The sequence below is a fragment of the Petaurus breviceps genome, unplaced genomic scaffold (genome assembly GCF_028583685.1).
Source record: "Petaurus breviceps papuanus isolate PSGF00001 unplaced genomic scaffold, PetGlider_PUasm1.0 90881, whole genome shotgun sequence".
NCBI classification, from domain to species: Eukaryota; Metazoa; Chordata; class Mammalia; order Diprotodontia; family Petauridae; genus Petaurus; species Petaurus breviceps.
Genome location: NW_027187369.1, coordinates 6,503,761 through 6,530,215, shown reverse-complemented (window position 1 = coordinate 6,530,215; position 26,455 = coordinate 6,503,761). Strand labels below are relative to the sequence as shown.

Sequence of the window (26,455 nt, the reverse complement as noted above, 5' to 3'; positions counted from 1 at the left end):
CTTCCTGTTATGAAGTTTGTAACCTCTGTGCTTTTAAGGAGAGTTGGGTGGCAACCTTTGGCAGTGGGAAGAATGTGTGAAAAGCTGAAGCTCCCAGGTTATTAAACCACATGATGGAGATATCTAAAGCTTACCTGGACATTTGGGATGGGGAAGGAACACAGGTGTTTTTGTAAGTTCCAGGCTCATGATCAGTGCTGTCAGTATGCTGCACCACCATTTTTATAGGTATCTACTGGACATCTCTAGGTGGGGAGGGGGGAAGCGGGAAGGTACAAAAGGTTTCTAGAGACAAATATTGCAGTCTTTGTAGTTATGCTGGCAGCCTGTATGAACAATGTTCAGCCACAAACCTGAGAACAGACTTTGTAAGCAATGAATATGTAATTTCTAACCACATGCTTTATTGTTATCTAAACCTGCCCTGCCCCTCCCCCCTCCCCAAGCCAGCTTTCACTAAAATCCCCAGGATTAGGTTGAAGGGTGGGTCCAACTAGACAACGTCTGGCCTTTCTTGACACTATGGAAAGCCAAGGCAGAGTCTAGTTGCTGGGGAACGGCTCCTCTGGAAGCTTCTATTGCATTGTGCGACGTGGTGGTCTGGAGTCTTCCCTGAGGAGTGCTCCCTCTGTGGATGCTTTTTCAGATCTGAACCAGGGTGGCTACCCTCCCTCCCCCACTTACAGCTTCGAGTTCAGTGCCCCATTAGCTTGGAGTTGTCGCATGTGGGTCCCTGAATCCTTTAGAGGTCTGCTCTAGTTAACAAGACCCCAGAAGCAGGGAGAGAGCTTTATTCTGAAAGAGTCATTTCTTCCTCTCTTCCATTAACTCCCACCCAGGTCAGAGAGGAGGCGGCTGCCTGGAGGCTTGATCTTATTTTAGGGCAAAGAAAGGAAGGGATAACCAGTTTCCTAAACCCTGCAGGTGGGGAGGTTAAAGCATCCTGCCTTGCAAGGAAAAAAGAACAGAGGGAGCAGAGGGCCTTTGCATGTGTGTTCTCTTACACACATGCCTCTCAGCCTTCAGGGGTGGTCAAGAAAGAAGAAAGGAACGCAAACAGAAGAAATCAGGATGGGCCTTTTCAGCAAGCCAAGAGCCAGAAACTTCATTTCCGGGGACCAAGGATAAATTAGGGTGTACTTTAGAGCTGGATCGGAGATCACTTAATCCAATCCCTTCTTTTGACAGAGGAGAAAACAGAGGAATGACTTGGCCTCAGTCACTGCAAATGGGTGGCACATAGTCCTGCCTCCAAATCCCAGGCCACATGGCTCTGAATGGCCGGCTCCCCTAAGGCACTGCGACCATGGAGGGCAGGATGGGGATGGGGGGGAGGGCTCAGGGAGGCAGCTCCCCACCGAGCGGGCTACTGCTGTTAGCCACCGGCCAGACCGGGGGCCGATCGGCTGCGCCAATCTTCTCCGTCGGTACAAGGGCTGACTCCCTTTCACATAGGGTACCGGGAAGCTGGTCCCAGAGCAAGAGCTCGGGGCCGCGCAGGCGCAGAGGGGGCCCGCGTGCCCCGGCTGGCGTGGGCGGGGCCCCAGGGCAGGCTCTCAGGGCGCCGGCCCTGCCCCCGGCCCCGCCCCCGCCTCCAGAGACAGGGAGCGCAGCTGCTCCTCGGCTGCGGCCAGCTCGCCTTCGTCCCGCCCACTTTCCGAGCCCTCGAAGCAGCCCGAGTCTCGGGGAATGTCAGCCTTGGAGTCCAAGGTGTGCTCCGGCGCCGGCTCCAGGTTCGTCTGCGGACCTTCTTCCGCCTCGCTGCCGGCTGCGCAGGGGTTGAGGAGGGGGAATCTGTGAGGTCGCGGGCCCTTCTCCCTCTCCCCCTTCTGCACTCCCCAATCACCCACATCTCTCTGAACAGAGTTCCAGAGGCCGAGCAGACCTCAGAACATGGCATAAAAACTGCCCGAGCTTGGAGAGATCAGAGAATGTCTGAGCTGGAAGGGCTCTTAGAACCGAGAACAGTGACAGCCCCAGGAAGGGGTCCGAGGAGAGCCCAGGGAAGCCCCCTGTAGACAAGCCCACAGTCTGAATTCTGGTCCTTTGGAAGTCAAGCTAGGCTCAGAGCCTCCGGGTCGGGCTGGCTGTCCCCCCTCACCCCCCCCCCCCCCCCTCCTGTCATAATAAAAGAACGGTTCGGCGGCCGTGAGCAGTTTGGCCCGGTGCTGGGGATCCACAATATTCAGCTCATTGAGATGGGTTTCCCGAAGCTCTTTAAAGTCTTCCAGGGTCTGGTAGCCATTGAGTAACAAGGTAGATGCGTGTTCCTAGCAGGGAGAAATAGCACTCTTGCTTTCAGCTTTTCCCCACCCTGAAACAGGCTCCCTCTCCAGACCAGCAGTGGGACCTTGGGCAAGTCCCTTCCCTTCCTCTTGGCCTCCGTTTTATAAAATGCAAGGGGTGGACTAGAAGACCTCTGAAATCCCTTCCACTTCCCAATCTAGCGCCCTCCCTAACCCCATTGTTACTTTTTCCTTCTGGGCCAGAGGTTGGTCACCCAGTTCCTAGAATCTGCCATTTTACATAATCATTGTGTTTCTGAAAATGTAGGTGTGCATTGAATTTTGGCCAGTTGAGTTGAACTGACAGTATCAGTGTCCAATATGACTTGAAATGCACTGAGGGGATCTGTCATGTGTAGGAGCCTCCTGGTGAATCCTTTGGTAAGAGAAGAATCAAGCCTTAATTGACTTGTTGAGGAGTGACCCAGGCTGGTGAGGGGACTGGAGAACATATCATGGGGTGGATCAGATGAAAGAGCTGAGAATGTTGAAGCTGGAGAAGAGAATACTCAGAGAGGGGCATGAGAGTTGTCTTCAGATGTTTGAAGGGTTGTCATGTGGAAAAGGGATTAGATATGTTCTGCCAAAGGGATGGGCAGAAGTTGCTAAAACTCAGATTTAGGAGGCTGGAAGGAAAAACTCCCTAACCCCTAGAGCTGTCCCAAAGTAGACTAGGCTACCTTGGGTAGGAGGGAATTGCCCTTCCCCAGAGATATTCAAGCCATTTGTTGGGTCTATGGTGCAGGTACTGGTTGGAGTGGGTGGCCCTTGAGGTCCCTTCCAGTTCTTCTTTCCTTGGGGCCTTTCGGGGAGCAGGGCAAGCCTGTTCCTAGCACCCTTCTCCCTCCCCCCACTCTTTTATCACTTACCTCCAGGCCAATTCGTTCCAGCAGCTCATGTAGGGTCTTGGGTTTTGGTCTCTTGCCCTTGCTTGGACGTTGGCGGCCTCTCCGGGCAGGCCCCACAGCCTCCTCAGGTAGTACGTCCACATAGATGAACTTGAAGGAGCCCAGTCTGCCATTAAGCAGCCCAAGCCATGTGCCCACAGGTGGCTTCTCAACAATCTGGATCACATCCCCCTTCTGGGAGGTTGTGGGGAGGGGTGTGTGCAAAGGGACCTGAGCTTGGGGAAGGCTTGGGAGAGAAGATCTCCCTACCCAGGCCCCTCCGAGCTACAGTTTATAGGGTGAAGGACACTGCCCATTTTTGTTCCCCTCCATTGTCCCATCTTGTCCCTTGCTGGCCTTAGGAGTCACAAAATGTGGATTCTGGTTTTGATTCTACTACATATGACCTTGGACAAGCCCCTTCCCCTCTCTGTGCTTCTGTTTCCTCAGCTGCCCTATCTACCTAGGACCATTGTTACTCCTTCTGCCTTCCTCCCCCACCCAGACCTCTTTCCCAAAGCCCTTCTTTCCTCCTCCCCAGGAGGGTCCATGGGAGTACCCTCACCTGGAGTTTCAGAGAGTCCCTGTCGTAGGGGCTGGGAGTGAAGTCGGTGTGGACCCGGGCCCTGCCACAGAAGGGGCCTGTGTACATCTGGGCCATCAGCTCCTCCACCCTCAGGCTGGTCTGCCCGCAGCCCACAGTGCCAGGGCCTGGGCTGCCCAGCTCGCTGCCTGCAGGGGAATGGACAATGGGCGGGGGGAGAGGGCTTTACCTTTGTCCCTGGCTCAGCCTGACTCCTAACACAAACTTTTGTTAGGGTTCAGTGTGGTGGTGGGGGGTAGACCCTAGAGTAGTTAAACAGAAAACCCACTTTGGGGAGAGGCAGGCCCCACTTTAAAAGGGGGGTCCACACTCATCAAATGCCTTCTTTCCAATTGGTGGGCAGAAAGATGCCAGGGAACTGTAGGGAGTCTCCTCTTTCCTTGATGAAGGTAGTGGGAAGTAGAAGTGTGACCCAACTGGCTTTCTGAAGCCTTATAGGAATGACTGTCCTTTGTCTCCTCCCACTCCAGGGGAGGAGGGACATGTAACACAGAAGAAACATCCCCCCTTCCCCTCCCCCTCCCCATTCCCAGCTTTTCTCCAGATTTCCATCCCCTGCCCACCCTCCATCCACTATTACTCACTAGTGGACGTTTGGCGACTGAGAGTTGGATGACCATCATCATCCTGGTCGGTAAAGGCCAGGGGCATGTTCTCTGAAACCAAGCCCTCCAGAAGGCAGTCTGGTGAGGTTGGGGAGGCCAACCCTTCCTCCAGAGTATCTCCCTGAGGGTGAATCAGGAGAGGCATCAGTTTTAGATTCCAATCGTAGCTTAGCCAATGAGTCGTTGGGTGACATTGGGCAAATCACTCTCCTTCTCTGGGGAGAAGGAGATGATGCTAGCTAATAAAAGCTGATTTTTCTGTAATATTTTAAGATTGACACAGCACCTGCCTTTTAAAAACCATGAGGTCAGCTGGACAGGTGCTGTGAACCCACACTGTAGTCTTAGTTTGGTGCCTTATCCTGGTGGAAAGTTATGATATTATCATCATAAGAAAGAGACCTCAGAAGTCTCAACCTCTAATTTTTCAGAGGAGGAAAGTGAAGTCTTAAGAAGATAAAAGATTTGCCCAAGGCTACACATATAGAAGTAAGTAGCAGAGTCAGAATTTGAACCTAGGTCCTTGGGCTTCAAATCCTGGGCTCTTTCCATTGCATGGCTTTGCCTCCCAGTTCATAGGAGCATAGATTTAAAACAAGGAAAGGACCTTCAAGATCATCCAGTTCAACCCTCTTATTTTATAGATGAAGAAATTGAAGCCTTGGGAGTTTAAGTGACTTGCCCAAGGTCACACAGCTAGTAAAAGTATCAAACTTAAGTTTTCCTGACTCCAAGGTCAGCACTCTATCAACAATAACATAATGCTTCTCTTTCTATGAGTTTAGAAGCAGTATGACATAGTAGATATAAAGGGTCATTCTTGGAGTCCAGAATATCTGGGTGCAAGCCATGCTTCTGACATAAACTAGCTGTATGACTCTGGACAAGTCACTTAACATTTCTGTGCCCCAGACCACTACTTTGTTGGTGGAAAGAGTTGTCATATCAGAAGCTCCCTTCACTTTTGAAATCATAGATCTTTCCTCCCCTCCCAAAAACTCTCCATAACACCTTGAGTGTAATAAAACCCTTTCCTTGCTTAAGACAGGAAGTATAAAGATGACCATTCCCATTTCAGAGAGGCAAAAAAGGAAGGTTTAAAGAGATTACCTGATTAGACGGTCTCTTGAGTCCTTTATAGCTCTAACCTTTGATGAGTCTTTGTAATTATTACAGGGAAGATGGTCCCATAATTTAAAGTGACTCCCCTAGTTCACCAGCCCTTTGTCCCTGTATGTATGCTTCCTGCCCTAGCTCCCAGGCAAGGCCAGCTCCAGAAAGGAGTTTACTATTGACTTGGCTGGCCCTCCATCCCTAAGCCCACTCCTTGGCCTCCCTAGGATCCTAGGATTTAGAGCTGGCAGGGAGCTGAGAGCCCACCTAGTCAAAGTCTATCTTCTTGCAGAGGAGGAAACTGAGGACCAGAGAAGGGATATGATTTTTCTGGGGTCACATGCTCTTTTCCCTGTATCTTTGGGCAGGATAGACTTTCATTTGCCTTTGGCCTAGGCCTATTTACTCTGTTCATGCAGGGAGCTGGCCCCACTCTCTCTTCTAGCTCTAAATCTCGTCTTCCACCCTCCCTTTTGGTCTCAGGCCTCACCATCCCCTCTGACAGGGCCTTCACCATCGTCTTGCCCATCTTCCGGTTCATGGTGCGGGAAATCACTGCCCTCCATTTCTTTCCCAGCTTTTTTGCGCTCCTCCCAGCCTCCTCTGTGGTGGGGCTTCCTGTGTCATCCTCTGGGATCTAGGAGGAGAAAGGATAGAGCTTTGAGACCCAGGGCCTCTGGAATCCTTTCTATCCCTGTCTTCCATGACTGCCACTGGGTTTTCTTCCCTCTATCTCTACCAGGTGACATTCTATTCCTCCTTCAAGGCTGAGCTCAAGTCCCACCTTGGGAAGGGGAGCTCCCTGGCCAACAGGGATATTTTCCCTTCTCAGAACCCCTGTAGCCCTTGGTCTTTGATTCCCATTGCATTTTCACATAGTGCATGTGCTCCAGTGAAACTGGCCTTGTCTCTTATTAGACTGGAAGCTCCCAGAGAGCACTACTGGGGCAGGTTTTTCTTTTAATTCTCTTCCACAGTCAATCCCAGCACATAGCAGGTACTTAATGTGTGTGTGGAAGGAACACTCCCAAGGCCGAATCTGCTCCTCCTTTTAACATCACGTTGGTGGTAATTCCATTTACCCTGTCTCTCATATTTTCAACCTTGGGATTGTCTCTGACACTTCTTCCCCCTCCCAGAATTTCCCAGCAGCACCATGTGCTGTCTTCAAAGTCTCTCTGATCTGCCCCCTCTTGGCTATTTCCAAGGCTACCTCCCCAGGCTCACCCACCTGGGCCAGTTTCCCAACAAGCTTTCACACCTTTCCTTTCTCCCCTCTCAAATCAGTGGTTCATCTCCCTACCAAGCTACCCTCCCTCATCATACTAGTCCTACAGCTGGGTTATTCCTCTGTTCAGAAATCTTCAGTGACCCACTGTTACCCAAGACCTTCCCTAATCTGACATATCCTGCTCTTCCAGCCCTTTAACATTATGCCCCAAATTTGCACCCTGCTCCCTGGCCAAACTAGATGCCTCATTTCCCCTTCCCCCCCCCAGGCACCACCCCAACCTCCATCATCCCGTGCTCTTAGATAGCCTTGTTTTGGCTCAGCTGTTCCTTATGTCTGGAACATCCCTCCTTCTTCTAGTGAATTCCTAGCCAGCCTTTCAAACCAGCTCCAATGTCACATCTTTCAAGATCCCTTGTCAATGACAGCCTCCCCAGTAAGGTTCCATACATGGTTTGATCCCCTGGCCTTACTCTGCAATGATGTACATGTATGACATCTGGCTATGTTGGTGGCTCATCCCCCCTTGGACTTTGGGTGCCATGAAGGCAGGAACCCTGTCTTATCTAAGCTTCATGTCTCTCCTAGTTCCCAGTGCTACCAGGTGCCTGGCAAATGTTTGTTGAAAAATTCACAAGTGCGGATGGAAAGAAGGGAAGGGAAGAGGCTGATGGGAAGGACAGATATCAAAGAAAAAGAGTTGGGTGAGTAAGCTTGGTAGGAAGTAGGGTGGTTGTAGGATTATGATAGTGGAGATAGATTTGGGTGGCATCTCAGAGGCCAGCTAGACATGGGGACCTGCCATGCTCATGCCCTCTCCTCGCTGGCAGGCATTTGGTTGATTTGGTAAACAAGAAAGAGTGGAAGACTTCCAGGCTTGAAACTTCTGTTGCTTGTTTAAGGAGCAAGGCAAAGGGTATTAAAAATAGAATGGAAGCTATGGAGGGCAGGGATTGTTTCATTTTTGTCTTTGTATTTTTGTGACTGGCACATAAGGGAGCAATTGGTTCTGTCATGTCACTGATATAGGGAATTTCCAGAGGACAAAATTCCCTCTTCCAATATAGGTGGGAACTTTCTCTTCGACTGATAATCCTAGAGAATTATATAAAGCACTGAGAAGTTAAGTGACTTTCTCAGAGTCACCCCATCAAGTGTCTAAGGCAGAATTTGAATGTAAGTGTTCTTGGCTCCTAGGTCAGAATTTGAATGTAAGTGTTCTTGGCTCTTAGGTCAGCTCTGGCTTACTCCAGACACAGGATACGTGATAGATTAGTGAATGCTTGTGCCATAAAAGTGTTAGTAGAAGACACCTTACAAGTGTTAGATGTGGAGAACAATCCTGGGGTCTTGTCCCATCCCCTCTCCCCTCAGCTCCATACTCACATTGTCCTCAAGATTAAATTCTTTCTCGCTCACTACAGGAGAGCTGGGCTTTGACTTGGCGAAGTCCTTGAAACTGCTGGATCTTTGAAGGGAGAGCTGGAAGAAGAAAGAGAGAAAAGGCCATCAGTCCATGCCAGCTTCCACAGGGCAGTAAGAAGGTCATCAGGTGTGGCCAGGTGGCGCAGGGAGGAAGAGCACCAGCTCCAGTGTTGGGATGACCTGGGGATCGAATCCGGGCTCAGATACTTAGCACCACACCCAGAAATAACTGGCCGTGTAACCTTGAGCAAGTTACTTAACCCCAATTGCTAAAAAAAAAAAAGGTCATCAGGTCATCAGGCAGTTCAGTATGGAGAGTTAAGCCCAAAGGAAGCCCTGGGCCTGATTCTCCTGCAGGCTATAGGGCTCCATCGTGCCCCTCAGGCTCAGACTTGAGTCCCCTGACCCAAGCTGTAGACCAAAGACTGCCCTGGCTACAGATCAAGAAGGAAACCTGGCTCACCTCAACACTTGGGAAGCCATGATCAGCTTTAAGGTATGTAAAACGTTTTACATATATTATCTCACTGGATCCTCATAACAACCCTGGGAGAAAGGGTCTTGCTTCTGATACATGTTGGCTGTGTGTCCCTAGTCAAGTCACTTAACCTCTCAGAGCTCTAAGCCACTCTGCCACTGGCAGAGAAGGAGCTGTCCCTGCATTAGTCCCTTCCCTGGGAGTTCCCTATACAAGTGAAATCACAGACCTAATCCCTATCCTTATCCCTTAAACTCCTTCCTAATCTGGCTCCAAAGTGTATTTCTAGGTCTTCCCCATTAGAACCTAAACTTCTTGCAAGCAGGGACTGTGTTTTTGCCTTTGTTTATATCCCCAGCACTTAGCACAGGACCTGGCACACAGTAAAAGTTTAATCAGTGCTTGTTGGCTGAATCCACCTCTCTCCCCCTCGTACACTTATATTTCCAACCACCTTGGCCCATTTCCTGTTTCCTGTATGTACCATTCATTCCACTTCCCTTTTCCCAGCTGTTGCCTAGGCCTGGAACATTCTTCCTCCTGACCTCTGCCTCTTGGAACCCTCATATTTTCAGGATTGATCTCAAATACTGACCACTACAAGAGGCCTTTCTAGAACTCCTCTCTCTTGCCAAGTACTTTGTAGTTTTATGTATTTTGTACTTGCACATCTGCTTACATGTTCTTTCCTCCCAAAAGAAAATAAGCTCATTGAGGGCAAGGCCTGTTTCATTTTTGACTTTGTATCCTCAGCTCATAAGCTTTCTTTAAAAAAAATGTTTGTTTGCTTGAATTGAATTAACCAAAGAATATTGATTATGCTACCATTAACATTAAAGTTGTGACTCTGGCTCCTGTCAGCGTTAGCTAGGTAATCTTAGCTTTGGCCAGCTAAGTCAATTCAGGAAAATTTGTTAATGTTATGCTTCCTAAAGAACAACTGCAGAAGGTTTGTTCCTGGGGGTGGTGCCCACAGGTCTGAAATGCTTATAGCTGCTGGTCAGAGAATCCTAGACCTTAGGACTAGAGAGTAAGAAGCCCAGAGAAGGGAAGAGACTCGCCCAAGGACACTCTGTCATTAAGCAGCAGGGCTGGCATTGGAATCCATGTTCTCTAACTTTCCATTGCCTCCTACTTCCTCTCTGGACCTCAGCAGGGCTAATTTCATGGTTGGAATCTGATGGAGCCTGCGAGGGCTCAGGAACCATCAGGATGGATGTAGTCAGTTGTTGTTCAGTCATGTCTGACTCTATGTGACTCCCTGGACTTTGTTCATGGGGTTTCCTTCCCCAGTGTGTTCGCATTTTACAGATGAGTAACTGAAATAGGGGTTAAGTGACTTGTTCAGGATCACATAGCTAGTAAGTGTCTGAGGTCACATTTGAACTCAGATCTTGCTGACTCCGGGTCTGGTGCTCTGTCTACTGTACCACCTAGCTGCCCCTGTTTAATGCTAGAGCAAGACAAATTCACCTTGAGCTAGAACATCCTGAAGCTAGGGAAGGTTCAAGTCAAGGCAAATTAGGAATAGACACTTGACACAAAGAGGCCTCTTACCACAGTGGGAGTTCTCGTTTCTTTGGTAATTTGGGGTGTCCAAAGCTCTTTCTACTCAACAACCCTGGGAGGCAGGTAGGGAGCGTCTTATTGTTTCCATTTGACAGATGGGGAAACTGAGGTGCCAATCTGCACTCAGATCAGAACTCACCCAAAGTCACAAACTGATTAAGTGTCAGAGCCAGGATTCAAATCCAGATCCAGCTCTCTTTCAAGACATAAGCAGTTCAGACATGGAGCCAGGATCTGGGGATGGCAAGATCACTGGAGAGGGTTTGATTCCAGACCCCAGAGGTGGACAGTGAAGGGCTGAGGCCCCTGCCCCTAGCCTGAGCAGGAAACCTCATATCCTCATTCAGATACAGCCAGGGGACAGAGGAGGAAGGAGTTCACCCATCTTGGCCTAGTGGGCCCCACAGGCAGGGTTGTTGTAACTTGTGACTGAGCATCCCATAAGAAAGACCGATGGGCAGTCAGGAAGCATGGGATCCTCTAGTCGTGCTGGAGGTCAAGGTCAGAAATCCAGCAAGCAGTGACTTGTACCAGCAAACCCAAGGTCCTACTGCCAATGAAATTCTCAAGCTATTTGCCTGTTCACTGACCCTGTGGGGTTGACCAGAGGGCAGTACATTGCAAACCTTAAAGTGTTATGGAAACATGAGCTATTGTTATGAATGACAACAATGATAATTATTATTGCAAACAAATGAGGCAGCTCACTCTGTTCCTTTTTTTCTCCCATCTCCCTTTCACTTACATGCCCTTCTCTTGAATTATTAAGATTCATTAGCTGCCTCAATGGCTTCATTAGATTGTAGAATCCCAGAGTATCAGGAATGGAAGGATCCTCAGATAGCATCTAGTCTCACTCCCTCGTTTGGAGGGGAGGAAACTGAGGCCCAGAACAGAGGAAGGGACTTGCCTAAGGTCACACAGCTAGTAGGTGGCAATGCTAGAAACTGAAGCCAAGTCTTTCTTCTCTACTTTATTCAAATCAACAAGCATTTATTAAGCACTCCCTACAGGCAGCTAGGGGGCGCTGCAGTGGATAGAGCCTGGAGTCAGGAAGACCTGAGCTCAAGTCTGGCCTCAGACTTACTAACTATGTGACCCTGGGCAAGTCACTTCATCTCTTTGTCTTAATCCACTGGAGAAGGAAATGGCAAACCACTCTGGTATCTTTGCCAAGAAACCCCCGCGGTCAGTATTGGTGTACTGTGGTCCACAGGGACATGATTGAATAACAACAATGTGGATGCTGCTGTCCTAGGTGCTGGGGAGACAAATATGAAAACAACTCTGTCTGCAAGGAGCAACATGGACACTGAGAAGTCAATACAAAGAAACCCAAAGTTATTGGGGGAGCACTAATGACCTAAGGAGTCTACAAGGTGCAGGTGAATAGGGAGAGCATGTAAAGCATAGGGGACAACCTGGATAGAGGGAGAGAGGTGTGGAGAGACGGGGATGATGTGTGTGTGTGCATGTGGGGAGGGTGGTATGGGGGGTGTGTGACGTGTGTGTGTGTGTGTGTGTGTGTGTGTACGTGTGTGTGTGTATGTGTGTATGAGGGAGGGAGGTGATTAACCTGCCAAGGTAGGTCAGAACCAGCTTTTTAAAGACTTAAATGCCAAGAGGAGGAGTTTGTATTCTGTCCCTGAGACCAGAGGAAGCCATTGAAACTTCTCCATAGAGGAGGGGCATAGTCGATCTGGGTTTGGGAATAATGCTCTGGCAGCATTTTGGACACTGGATTGCAGAAGGGAAAGACAGTATTCAGAGTGACCAACTGGGCAAGAGGTGATGCAGATGTGAATGGGGGTGGTTATGGTGTGAGTGGAGAGAAGGGGAAAGCCAGGGCAAGGTGGAGGTGCAATTGAGAACACTTGGCAAGTGAGTGCATGGGGGTGGGGTAGAGAGAATGAGGAGCTGGGGACGAAGCTCCGATTTCAAGCCCAGCTGACAGAAAGGATGGTGGAGGAGTGCTTAGGGGGAAGAATGATGAGTTCTGTTTTGGACATGTTGAGTTTGAAATGCCTGGGCTGGCTAGGTGGCGAAGTATTTAGAATGCTAGGCCTAATTCAGGAAGACCTGAGTTCAAATCCAGCTTCAGACACTTCCTAGTTGTGTGATCCTGGGCAAGTCACTTAACTTCTGCCTACTCATGTTTCCTTGTCTGTAAAATGGGAACAATAACAGTACCTACCTCCCAGAGTTGTTGTGGAGATCAAATGAGACAATATTTACAAAGCATTCAACACAGTGCCTAGCACCTAGGAAGTGCTGTATAAATGTTTGTTCCCTTCCCTTCCCCCATGGGACATCCAGGTAGAGATGTCTAGTAGGCAGCTGGAGATACAGGACAGGAATTCAGAAGTGAGGCTGGGCTTCATATATAGATCTGGGAGTCCTCTACATTGAGCTGACTACATTAAAGGCATAGGAATGAGATCATTAAGAGAAAGTGTAAAAAAGAAGAGAATTGAGCCTTCGAGTACACCCACATGGTGATGATCCAGCTAAGGGGACAGAGGAGGAGTGGTCAGATAGCTAGGAGGAAAACCAGGTGAGAGCAGTGCCCTAAAAATCCAAAGAGGAGAGAATATCAAGGAATAAGGGCTGACCAACAGCTGCAGAGAGGTCAAGAAGGCTGACGACTGAGAATAGGCTAGGGAAAAGAGGGAAAGCAGGGGGGGTCCGGATGGCTGGACTGGGGGGGAGCTCCCTGAGGAGGGCCTGAGCTGCCTGAATGGAAGATCGGCTATTTATAGGTAGATTCGGCCTATTGTAGTCTCTGCCGTCTCCCCCTCCCCTCTGTGAGCTCTGTCCAGCAGTGCTGACAACATCCTAAGCAATCTAGAGAGATGGCAGGGAGCCAGAAGTGGCCTTTGTTGGGTGACTGGTAACCTCACCTCCCAGCTTAGGCCTCTAATCATTTCCCTTTCCCTCCACCTCTTCCTGTCATTAATCTGCAGTCTCTTGGGGCTTTGGGGTCCATGGCAGGATTCAGGGGAGGGGGACAGAGAGAGACTGGTTCCCAGACTGAGGTACCCATGAGGAAGGCCAGGCACCAGGGCAAGGGTGGCAGATGGGCACCCCACCCTCCCTCTATAGGAGGTGGGACTTCAGAAGCTTTGTCCCCATCTCTCCAAGATCAGGGTGTGCCCAGAGAAAAGCCCTAGTCTCTTGCCTCTAACTCTTTCCAAGTCAGGGAGACAAAGACACCAGCATGCCCTTGGCCCTATGGTCTCTCTGGTCTAGGACTCTGGCTCAGCCAATTTGGATGAAGCCAAGGAAACACTTCATGCGATTATCTTAATAATAACAAAATCAGCCAGAATTTATATAGCACTTTAAGGTTTGTGAAGTACTTTATAAATATGATCTTATTTGAGCCTCACAACAACCCTGGTCTCTTATTATTCCCATTTCTCAGATGAGGAAACTGAGGCAGAAGGTGGTTAAGTGACTCATCTAGGCATCACACAGCTATGGCATGATTTGAACTCAGTTCTTTCTAACTCCAGGAAGAGAGAAAAGGTCATCAGATCTAGCTATTAAGAAACTATCAGTGATGGTAGTATCAGTCAGTTGGTGAGGGACTTAAAGGGGCTTTCTGGATTCTCTTTCCTGTTGCCAGTTTGAGTCTTTGGGCTAAGTCTGCTGGCCATTCTTCTACCTCGACCCTGCCCTCTACCCCCATTTATGAAGTCCTGAAAGATCTCCTCTCCACCATTCTTTCTCTGGCCTCCTCCTTCTCATCCTAAAGCACTGAGTGCTTCCCTCTGTATGCTCGATGCCTTTTAAATCATGGTCAGTTTCATAAAAAAGGCCAGAGTTCAATCCTCTCATTCGTTAACTGAGGAGGAAACTGAAACCCAGAAAGGGAGAAGGGACTGCACCAAGGTCACAAAATCAGTAAGTCAGTAAGTGGCAGAGCTGGGCTGGCCTTCTGGGAGTTTGTGCCTCACTCATTCCTGACTCTAGATGTATCCCCAGCCCCCCATCCTCCTCTTTGGCAAATCCATGTCCTATTACTTCCTCGAGACCTTCTTCTTTCAGTGGTCTCAAATCTTCCTCCCCTAGAAAGCCTTGACTCGACTTCCACCCCTCTAACTGCCATTGCTACCTGGCTCCTTGGCCCACTCACGCTCACTTTGTAGCATTGATTGTGCTTTGCTGCCTTTTAAACATTACCAACTCTCATGGGGTCAAAGGATCAATTGATCAATTGATGAGCATTTATTAAGTACCCGCCTCATGCCTCCAACTTTGCAAAGCTCTGGGGACGTAAAGGAAGAGAGAACGTTTTCCCAGTGTTTTCCTGACAAGCTTACATCCTAATGGAGGAGACGACACAGAGACAGAAGGAGAGATGGACATTTACACACATATACCTACATGTACACACATATATATGTATGTATAAACTAGGTCCGTCCAAGATGCATGGAAAGTAGATGGAAGGGAAGATGGGGGACCAGAACGGCCTTCTGAAGAAGGTAGTCTTTGAGCTAAGTTTCTAAGGAAGCCAGGAATTCTGGGAGATAGAAGTGAGGAGGGAGAGCATGCCAGGCATGGGTGACAGCCAGTGCAAGCACGGCAGATGCAGTGTAACGTGCAGAATGGCAGGGAGGCCAATATGGTTGGAGTATTGGAGGGGAGTAACGTGTAAGAAGATTGGAAAGGAAGGTGTTGAGTTGAAAGGAGCTTTAAATGATAAACAAGAGAGTTAATATGTGATCCTAGAGGTAATAGGGAGCCATTCGAGAATGTTGAATAGGGAGGTTATATGGTCAGATCAGTGCCTTAGGAAGATCACCTTAGCAGCTACGGAGGATGGATTGGAGCCAGAGAGAAACTCATTAGGAGAGTGTTGAAATAATCTAGTCAAGAGGAGGTGGGGCCCTTGTGAATTGAGAGATGCTGTGGACATAGAAGACACGTCATGGCACCTGGTTGGTTCTGGGGAGTGAGGAGAGGGAGTGTACTCCTTGATCACTCTGAGCAATGGTCCCATCCGGTCTTTGATTCTCCTCTTGTCCCCTGAAATCACCTTGAAAGCCCCTTTCTCGCTGTACCCTTTTTGTGTTGCCCTGAACTTTGCTAGCCTGCCTCAGGTGATTCTGACCTTCGGTGCCCCTGATACACACTAGTAGGACAGTGCCATGTTTTTATTCATCCTGTGCTACCCACCCTTCACACCATCTTCTCCATGTGCTCTTGAAAAATTGGTTGCTAAGTTCTCTATACATGTACTCAGATCTCTTCAGATCCTTACTGGATTTAAGGAAGGCAGATGTGATTTCTCAGCATGTGGGTAGAGGGCTAGCCTGGGCGTTGGGAAAACTGGTTCTGACACATACTGATGGTGTGACTGGGGCATCTCCTACCACCCCAGACTGCCTTCCGAGTTTCTAAGTTGATCTGCCTGGAGGGAGGGAGTTTCCATACAGGGAATTCCCCACATTGATGAAATCACAAATCAGGACAAACCACCACCAACAAAACTTTCCAGGCCAGGCTCATCTTCCCAATTGAACCCTCACCTTTCGTTACCCTTGAGGGGAGGATGGTAGAGAAATCAGTCAAGTTTCTAAGATCAACACCAGGTCTGAGGGGCCTCAGGTCCCAAAGGATCAGGGGCAAGGTGGGCAGGAATCAGGAGCCACTCTCAACTTCTGAAGGGCTCCAGGAATGCCCAGGCTTTCCCTGCATGGTGCCACACCAGCATGCTCTTTGACAAGCACATGCCCATCTATCATTCTTCATTCTACCATTGTCCTCACGGGGGAACAGAGCCAAGAAAAAGGAAGTGACTCACCTAAAGTCCCAGAGTAAGATGGGGCAGAAGTAGGCCTAGAAGCAGGGCCTCTGGCCTCCTGGGCCCATCATGACAGTTCTTTCTCGGAAGAGTTGTCTGGGTAGGAGTAGAGGGAGGGGGGTGGGGGGTGGGGGGGTGGGGGGGAGGGGAAGCAAAGGGTCTTCTGGCCCCAGAGGCCCTAGCAGCCATGTCCCAGGTTGGAGGTGGGCTCTGATTGGCTAGGTAATGGGGGCTCGGAACCCTGGAGGCTAAGGGAGGGAACCAGTTATCCTCCATGCTACAGTGTAGAGAGCTCAGGCCTCAGCATCAGAGGACCTTGATTTGACTTCCTGGCTGTGTCACCATGGCCATGTCACTTCCCTTCTCTTGCCTCTTTTTCCTCATTTATAAAATGAGAGAGTTGTACTAAATGATCTCTAAGCCCCCCTGTAATGTTGTCCTAAGGATTCAGACATTCTGTTTCTGTATTTCTCCTTTCTATGATCCCTCTATTTCTCTGAGCCTTAGTTTTTTCATCCTTAAAATAGGGCTACTCCACCCTACCTTGCCTGCCTGCCTTCCTGCCAGGCAGGACTGGAGTGAGGATTCAAAGTACTAATACTAGAAAGCAAACAATAGGAACTGTCACACAAATGGTTGGGAGTGTCTTGACTGCCTGCAGTTAGCTCTTTTTCCACCCTTTGTCCTCTGGTTGGGGGCCAGGTCCAGGTGTGACTAAAGCAGTCTCAGCTTCTCCTCACCCCCAGGGAACCAGCTAGGGGAAGTGGTGGCTTCAGAGGGAGAGGCAGCCAATGGCAGCTCTGCTGGGTCTAGCACCTGGGATGAGAATATAAAGTTCCCCTCACCCCTTTTGCCATCCGGTGTGGTAGAGCCTCAGAGAAAGAACCACTGTTCGATGACAAACCGGAAAACGTCAGCCACTCCTGTCCTGTCGACCTGAGGACACCCCACCCCCAACACAGACACTCACACTCACACAGACACACACCCACACATATACATACACCCCAAGCAGGATTCACACCCCAGTGGCCAGAAGCAGGTGGCTCCGGTCATCAATCAGCACAGCCTCTCTACTGACCCACAATCCTAACAAGCTTTCAATGAAGACTCCAGTTCTCTCCTAGAATTGAATTGGTTTGAGAATCAAGTTGTAGAAGCATGGGATTCCAGGAGACTGGCAAAGAATACAGGCATGGAAGTCTAGAATTCTAGGCTAAGATCAAAGAATAAGATCAGGGACTCTCAGAATCCTATAACATAATCCTAGACCCTAACCTTTGGACCTGGAGCTGGGTGTCCTCAGGCTTTCCTCTCTGGACCTCAAGTTTCCACTCTATTAAATGGGAGAATTGGACTAGATGGTTTCTGAGGCCCCTTCTAATGGAAGGTTTCTGAGGCCCCTTCTATGAGTTGAAGCTCCTTCCCCTCTCTAGGCCTGTTTCTTCTAGTAAAATGAGAGGGTTAGACTAGATGATCCTTTCCTGCTCTGCCCATTCTGTGACCTAAAATCTCTTCCACTATTTGGATCTCAGTTTCCTTCTCTGTAAAATGAGGAGATTGGGTTAAGTGACCTCTGCAGGCTCTTTTTACTCTGAAACTTCTGTGGTTCCACAAATAGATCATCTGGTCCAGGCTTCTGCCTTCAGGAAGATGAATGTCTAAGCTATTTAAGGCAGAAGCTCATTTTCCTGACCTTCAAAATCTCCCCTCCTTTTCTCACTGTATCACACATATACACATGTGCATACATACATGAATACATGCCACACACACATGCTCACATTCCCACATCTCTCCTAACCCTTTCCAAACCTCATGTTCCATTCTTCTCAAACTTATCCCCATCAATCAATCAACAAGAATTTATTAAGCATCAACTATTTGCCAGGGACCATGCTAAGCTCTGGAGATAGGAAGAAAGGGAACCCTCCCCCAAACTCAAAGATCACCTCATGTAATGGATCCCTAAGCTTCCTGGTACTCAGCATCTCATGGAATGTTCTAACACCTTGATCCCCTATTTCTATATCTCTTTACCCCAAAAAGGCTTGTCCTATCTTCAAGGAACCTGGGAGTTGACATAAACTTTTGATTAATGAACCAAAAGTACTGGAAACATGTGTGTGAGTGTGTGTATGCAGAGGCGGGGACTGGTGAGTGGGTGCCCTTGGGGTATCATGGCATCTCCCAGTGGAATGGATTCCAAGTACATGAGCTCAGATAGGAGGGGAGTGTGCATTGTTAGGAAAGAAATCTAGTCCTGGAGAGGCCAAGCTGAAGGTGAGAGAGGCAAAGTATTAGAGTCTAATATCTAGACAAAGCCCTAAGATTCAAGGCTAAAGACAAGGGATTTCTTCTAGAGCTCTCAGAGTCCATTCTAGGATTCAAATATATTTTTTTTCTTGCAGGGCTCAGAAGTTTATTCTAGAACTCGGCAGTTTTTTTCTAAGGTTCTAATCATCAATTTCAGAAGTCTGGACTTCCTTTCTAGGGTTCTAAACATTTAGTCTGGAATTCCAGCATTCTCATCAAGGAGTCTATGAATTTATACCAGAATTCTAGGTTTCTTTTCTATGTTCTATGAGTCCATCTGAGGCTTTGGAGGTTCTCTTCTAGGGTTTTAAGAGTCGGTTCCAGAATTCTAGCCTTTTCTTCTAGACTTCTAAGAATTGTAAGATTTTCTTTTAGGTTTCTGATAGGCCATGGCCATCTGACTCCTTTACCCCAAACATTGAATGTCCTCTGAGCCTTTCTACTCATCTGGGTCATAGGGAGCCATAGGAACAAGCAGTGGTATTTTTCCTCACCTTCTTCTTCTGGGTGGGCTCCTTCTCACTGGCGTTGGAGGGTTTACGGCGCAGCATGGTTCCTTGCCCTGACCAGGAGTCTGTCTCTTGTCCACCAAGTGCTTGGCCTCCACAGTCCTGCCCAGTGGGCACAGCGTGGAGTAAGCCCTCCAGCTACTACGGGCTTTGGGTCTCAGACACCCAGCGGGCGGGTGGCAGGCGGGCAGGAAATTCAGTCATGTGACTTGTTCTTACAGCAATCGCAGCCCCTGGGGAGGAAGGAAGTCCCTCTTCAGTCTCTAGAGACTTGACTGAAGTTAGCTTTGGGGTTGAATGAACAGAGCAAAGTCCCAGGCCTGCCTGGGTCTTCAGTCCAGCCCCCAAGCCCTTCCCTCTGTCTCCTAGGAAATGGGCAGCCTCTTCAGCATCCTGAGGCCTTCCTTCATGGCCTACCATCCTTCATGGCCTATTACCCTTCATGGCCTCCCATCCTTCATGGCCTATTACCCTTCATGGCCTCCCATCCTTCATGGCCTATTACCCTTCATAGCCTACCATCCTTAATGTCCTACCATCCAAGGACCAGAAACTAGGAGGATGTCAGTACTCTTGGCCACCATCATGAGCTCCATCATTCCATTTAAAAAACAGAGTCAACTCTTAGTTATCTGCAAGTCTGAGTGATCTAATTTGTACTAAATCCTAGGCTGTCTGAATTCCCATTCTGCCATTTCCTAGCTGTGAGACCTTGTGCAAGTCCCTACCCTTCCCAGGGCATCACATAAAAAACAAAGAGATTGCCATCCAAGGTCCTTTCCACTTCTAACATCCCCCCATGATGGCACTAGGCTCAGGGAAAGAGGAGTGGCATTAATGCCAGTAGAAGCAGAAGCACATGGCAAAGAACACTGGAGACCAGGGCCTTGCTCTGGATTCTGCCACTTTCTTGCTGTATGACCTTGGGCCAAATATTTCCCCTCTGTGAACCTCACCTCACCTATAAAATAGAAATAATAATACTTGTATTGCTTACCCCCCTGGCTTGTTGGGTAGTAAGGGCTTTATAAACCTTAAGGAGCTCTTATTGTCTATTAAACTGTAAACTCCTTGAGGGCAAGGGCTGTGTCTTAATTGAATTGAATGTCTCCTTCATTGTCCAGCACAAGACTCTGTACACAGTAGATGGTTCAGGGCTGTTTCTGGGATTGAAATAAGGGGGGCTGGCTCTGGATATGCACAGAATGGGTGGCCACCTCCTTAGTGTGACGGGAAGGGGGCTAAAAGGTCAGTTTGAAAAAAGAGATATTCCCCACCAACTTGCTGGCCTCCCCACCTGCCTGAAATCCTCTCCATCAGCATGACTTTCTTGGGGGCTCTTTGCAGATATGTGTGTTTGGTTGGATGGGGTAGAAAGGAGTGGGTGTTGCTGGAGGGGAGGAGAATGTGGGCAGCATAGGAGGGCAGGTGTATGTGAGGGCCCTGGCCCAAAGAATGGTGCCCTAACTTTGCCATCTTGCCTGGCCCCAGTTCTGTACTGCATGCGGGATGTGTATGGCTTCCTGTTTGCTCAGCCCAGGCAGCAGCAGCAAAGCTCACAGGGAAACCACAGTGGCTTCAAAGGGGCCAGAGAGGGAGGCTACAGGGCTGGGGCCCAAACCGCCTTGGGAACGAAGGGGGAGAAAAAAAAGCACAGGCCCTGAAGGGGAGCTTACAGAGAGGCACTCGAGTCTACCATCTTGGCCCATGCTTGCCATCTATTCCCCATCCGTGGTGATCCAGCCCTCCTTCCCTGGCGGGACATTTGTCTTCACTAGCCCCCTCTTCAGCATCTCTGGACTTCCTGGCCCAGAGCATTCAGGTCTGGGCTCTCTCCTTCCCTCCTGCCCCCCAGCCTAGGTGCTCTCCACTGTCAAGTCTTCTTAGTCCCATCACTGTCTTTGCTTCTTTTCCATTTTCTTTTCTCTTTATCTTGAATTCTATAAACACCAAATAAAATGAGCAGTCCCCTATATACATGAAGTTGGGACTGTACATGAAACAGCAAATTTTCATTTATGTTAAACTGACTCCTTTTTAGGTATATAGGAAATTCAACACGGAACTTTCAAATCTGTCCTGCTGGTCTGTGATTCCTTCTGATCTTCCTTCCATTCTCTCCTATTTTTTAGGGGGGGGGGTGTTAGAGACCCTATTATTAACTCCTCCTCCCTCCAACTCTCCTCCTCCCATTAAAAAGAAGAGACAGGGCAAAAACCCCTCGTAACAAATACGTACAATCAGGAGAAACAAATGTCCACATTGGCAATGTCCAAAAACACATATTACCTTCAGCACCTTGAGTTCATCAACTCTCTCTGTCAAAAGCCTCACCAGGCATTTTCACAGGGGCCTTCTGGAGACAGTGTCCCTACCTTTATTATGCAGCTCCTTAATGGTTTCACCAGGGTAATCTCAGGGGAAGGGATCTTTGGCTGATGGAGTTTCCTTGTCTCTCACTGTGTGGGCAGTGTTCCTCAAATCACAAGCTGGGCACTACAGGTGCTTATATACTCACCCTATAGCTTTGCTGCCAATGCCCTAGGCAGAACCCAGGCTTTGGCCCACTTACCCCATCGGGCAGGGTGACTGGGATTTGGCCCTAGGATACTGCCCTTTAGAGACCATAGCAGTTTAATACGTCCTCCTAAAGTTCCATAAAAGACACTCTAGTTGCTAGGTCCTCCTCCCTATCTCCCATTTGTCTTCATTATTTCTTGTGTTACTGTATATACTTCCTGTATTCTTCAATAAGACATGGCATGGTGTAATGGACTGAGAGCCAGCCTCAGAGTCAGAAAGACCTAGGTGTCCCCGTGACACTGATTTCAGGCAGGTGGGGAGGCCAGCAAGTTGGTGGGGAATATCTCTTTTTGCAAACTGACCTTTTAGCCCCCTTCCCGTCACACTAAGGAGGTGGCCACCCATTCTGTGCATATCCAGAGCCAGCCCCCCTTATTTCAATCCCAGAAACAGCCCTGAACCATCTACTGTGTACAGAGTCTTGTGCTGGACAATGAAGGAGACATTCAATTCAATTGAGACACAGCCCTTGCCCTCAAGGAGTTTATAGTTTAATAGACAATAAGAGCTCCTTAAGGTTTATAAAGCCCTTACTACCCAACAAGCCAGGGGGGTAAGCAATACAAGTATTATTATTTCTATTTTATAGGTGAGGTGAGGTTCACAGAGGGGAACCCCGTAAATCTCATTGTACCCCCAGCCAATTTGCGAAGTAGTTGCCCATCTGCATCGATGAGGGAGTTTCTCATCTAGAGTACCCCACACAGATTGTATCAGCCAGATGGTTAATTTTTTCCCCTTAATTTTCACATCATGAATTGTTGTTGAGTTGTTTCAATTGTATCTGACTCTTCATGACCCCGTTTGGGGTTTTCTGGGCAAAGATATTGGAGTGGTTTACCATTTCCTTCTCTAGCTGATTTTACAGATGAGGAAACCGAGGCCAGTAGGGTTAAGTGAATGGCCTAGAGTCACACAGCTAGTAATTGCCTAAGGCTAGATTTGAACTTGGGGGGATGAGTCTTCCTGACCCCAGGCCTGGTGCTCTATCCACTACAGTGCCTAGATGCCCTCTCATCATGAATTACAAAGTTAATTTTAGGGCCTGTTTCATGCTGCTATCCTGGGCATTAACTTTGTGAGTTAGGACTCTGGTCCCAGGTAGAGGAATCTTAGGGAAAAAAATGACTGGGATGATAGGTTTGGGTACTGATGGAAACAAATGATCTCTGATGATTCCCCCCAGTCCCAGCCCCTCCTTCACAAAAAAAATGCAAAGGTGAAGCAACGGAAAGTAACTTAGAGGGGAAAGGATGGAGTCTAGGCCACAGATAAAAATCTAGTGAGGCTGCCTTAGGAAACCCAAGCTCCTCTGACTACAGATGTTCTTACCAATTTCACGTCAGGGGAGCAACAGTATAAGGGCTGTGGACATCAGAGAGGGGTATAGTGTTTACCTAGAGGCGGCCTCATTTGGCCCTCCAACAGCCCTTTGAGGTAGGAAGAGACAGGACACCACAGTGGTGAGACTTTGGAGAACCTGGATTTGAATCTCACCTCTGCTCCTTGCTAGCTTTGGGATGTCAGGCATCTCACTGCCCTCCTCAGGGCCTCAGTTTCCTCCTCTATAAACTGATAGGGTTCATCTAAATGACTTCTCAGGTTCTTTCCAGCTCTAAATCATTCAAAAAACACCTATTAAGTGCTTACTCTGTGTGCCAAGCACCTACTTGGTACATAGACTAAACACTGGAGATACAAAGAAACAGCAAAAATCGTCCCTGCCTTCAGGGAGTTTGCATCCTAATGGAATGTATATTCTAATTCTAATCTATGGTCATTATTCCTTATTTGACAAATGAGGAAACTGAGGCCCATCAAAATGGAAAGACTTGTCTAAGGTCCCATGGGAAGTAGAGGCATTAGGCAGGGTTTGGACTCAGGTCCTCTCATTCCAGATGCAGAGAGGTCTAGCAAGGTAGCAGTTTGTCTGAAGAAGATTAGGGGAGGGGAGAAAGGGGGCCAGGGAGGTGGTGGTTATTGTACTGCCCCAGTGGAAGTCAATAGTATATATTCTGGCCTTCAAGAAAACCAATGTAATACTTGGCTTGAGGAAGAGGGGCAAAGCTTCCAGAAGTAAGCAGGTGCCCTTTGCCCTGACAGAACCCATCTGGACTATTGTGCTCTCCTCCAGTACTGCTGTTTAGGAAGGCTATCTATCAACTGGAGAGTGTCCAGAGAAGGGCAAAGAGGATACTGAAGGGGCCTGAGATTCTGCCCAGAGAGGATCATTTGAAGGAACTGGGAATGGTTAGCCTAAAAGAGAGAAGCCCCAGGGGAGATGGGAAAGCTGTCTTCAGGCATTTGAAAGCCAGTCAAGTGAAAGAGGGCTTCCACTCATTTCTGCTTGGCTCCAGAGGGCCCAGCTAGTAGAGAGGAATGGGAACTGCCAAAAAGCAGAGTTAGACTGGATTTCAGGAAAACCTTGCTAATGCTTAGCACAGTTACTGGCACGCGATTGGTGCTATTGCCAAAGCTCTTGGGGATGGAAACTGGTCCAGAATGGAAGGGGCTGCCTCGGGAGGCTGTAGCTCCCCCATCCACAGCAGGTGTTGAAACAGAGCTGCGTGCCTGACCACATGGAGACTTTGCTGTCTTGCTGTTCATGTATTGGTCTCTCCCAGCCCTTAAGTGGTTCTGTGTCACTTTCAGGGTGGCATCTTACCTTTTTCTGAATCTTTTCACCTGTGTTCGCTTCCCCTGAGCTAAATGAAGGGCAACATTTGGGTCTGCCCCCGTAGCCAGGACTTCCTTGGGGCTCAGCCACCCCACCCCAGCCGGCTCAGGGTTCCTGTTTCACAGAGAAACAGGGAAGTGAGGAGACCTGGCCCTAGCACTAGGGGAGCCCCTCCCTCGCCCAGCTGCACCAGGACAGCCCCCATTAGGGGAGGAAACAGTTGCCATTACATTGTCTCCAGTTCTGACTTGGTTTTTGGCACCAAGTGCCCAGCTCGTCATTTGAGGAAGTGCCCGATGAGTTGATGAAATTCCTGGGGCCCAGGCTAGTGGGGGAGGAGCATCCAGCAGCTTTGGGATTTGCTTAGTCCCTCCCTACTCCCCCTCTGATGAATCTTCTTTGCCCTCCATCTCAGCCCTGGCACCAAATAATGACGGAACTTGAGGGCATCTTAGATGCCAGTTAGAGTCCAAACTCCTAATTTTACAGATGTGGAGATTAAGCTCCAGAATCCCAAAATCTTGGAGTTGGAAGGAAGTTGTGAGGCTATCTGGTTCATTTTGCATCTGAGCATGGAATTCCTACAACATTAGGAATCAGTTGGCATCTGTAGCATGGTATTGTGGAAAGAGACACTGGATTTGAGGTCAGAGGACCTGGGTCCAAACCCTGCCACTGGCACTTGTTACCTGGGTGACTTTAGGCTTTTTACCTCTGGGTCTCATCTGTAAAATGAAGTAGTTGGCCTCAATGGCCTCTGAGATCCTTTCCGGCTCTAGATCTGGGATCAAATTGAAGATTTTTCATAACAGGCAGCCTATGTCATTTTGGGACAGTCCAAATGATCAGGAAATTATTTCCCAGATGAAATCTAAACCTACCTCTCTGCTCCTTCCATCCATTGCTCCTCATTCTGTCCTCTGGGGACAAATTCAGCCCTCCCTCCCATGTCACATTATGACAACCATGGAGAAAGCCTGTGATTTCATTGGTGTATGGGACTTCCCTCTAGCGAGGCAGGAGGCAACCCAGTGAGAACTTCCAGTTCTAGAGAGATACCTGACACTCAGAGACAGAACTGATAAATGTCGAGAGGGATGTCAGCTCAGGTCTCCCTGACACCCAGTTTAGTGCTCTGTCCCTCTTTGGCCACGCTGGATGCCAAAAGAAGAAATCCTGGCAAACACACATCCAGTATCTGTGCAGATGCAATATTTGAAAACCCAGCGAAGATGTCATTACATACCACCTTGGGGCCATCTGACCTCCCCAGAGCCCTGCCACTGCTTGATAATGACAAGACCAGGACAGAGTCCCTTTCTGGAAAGCTGCCCACTCCTCCAAGAGGCAGGAGCAAGGATGGAAGGCCTATGTTCTCTACTTTGCATACTCCTCTGTGTGCATGTCATTGCCCTCAGGAGGATGTAAGCTTCCTGAAGTCAGAGATTGCTTGGTTTTCTCGGTGTTCTCAGTGCCCACAGTAGTGCCTGACACTCAGTAGGCACTTAATAAATGCTTATCAAATGAAGGAATGGATGAAAGTACAGCCCTTCATATAACTGAAGGTAGTTTTCCTATCTTAGCTCACCCTTCCATTCTCAATCCCCTCTTCTTCAGGCTAGTCAGTGAGAGCCCTGAAGCCCTCCTTCTGGGCATGCTCCAACTTGTCAGTGTCTTTTCTGGAATGTGGCCTTCAGACCTGGGCAGAGGACAGTGGGACAATTACAGCCCTCCTTGTGATCATTCCACTTCTCTAAATGTAGTCTGAGATTTTCTCAACTTTTTTTGGTTTGGGGCTGTGGGTCACACTATTGACTCATACAGAGAGCTTATAAGCTTCTGAAACCTCAGAGGTACTTTGCACAGAGCTGTTGTGGAGGCCCCCCTCCCTGGGTTGGGTTTTCTGAGCCTATTCTGAGGCTCTGAACCAGCTGAACGTCATTGCTGTGTGACGCTGGACACCCACATGGCTTCTCTGGCTTTCCCAAGATGGGATTGGTGATGGATCACAGAATGTCAAGGTCGGAGGCTACATTGGAGGCCACCTAGTCCCCTCAGTTCTTTATCTCAGGGTCCAGGTACACAGTGGACAAAAGCTAACCCTTCAAGGACCCTTCTGTCACAACCCAGACCCAACCAAGGTCACCCAACTGGGAAATGACAGAGGTGACATCTGATCCCAGCTCCTCACAGTGTCACATTTTCTCTGCTTGGCTTACCCAGCCTTCACTTAGAGGCCTCCAGTTCTGAGGAATCCAGATGATAGGAGGCTTTTCCTGATTTCAAAATGAAATCTGCTTACAGACAACTTCTACCCCTCGTCGAGTAAATTCTAGGAAGTTCTATCTTCTGGGGCCAGGC

General features: G+C 48.7%; 1 protein-coding gene across 1 annotated transcript; it reads right to left on the bottom strand.

The window, feature by feature from the left end:
• Positions 1-393: 393 nt before the first annotated feature.
• On the bottom strand, positions 394-19,016 carry SASH3 (SAM and SH3 domain containing 3). The gene is given in 11 exon segments (XM_069074049.1): positions 394-1,328; positions 1,331-1,518; positions 1,520-1,568; positions 1,571-1,768; positions 2,120-2,270; positions 3,155-3,367; positions 3,738-3,904; positions 4,361-4,502; positions 5,985-6,131; positions 8,112-8,207; positions 18,820-19,016. Coding segments are annotated over 11 exon segments (1,446 nt in total). The 5' UTR covers positions 18,877-19,016; the 3' UTR covers positions 394-1,290.
• Positions 19,017-26,455: the final 7,439 nt, after the last annotated feature.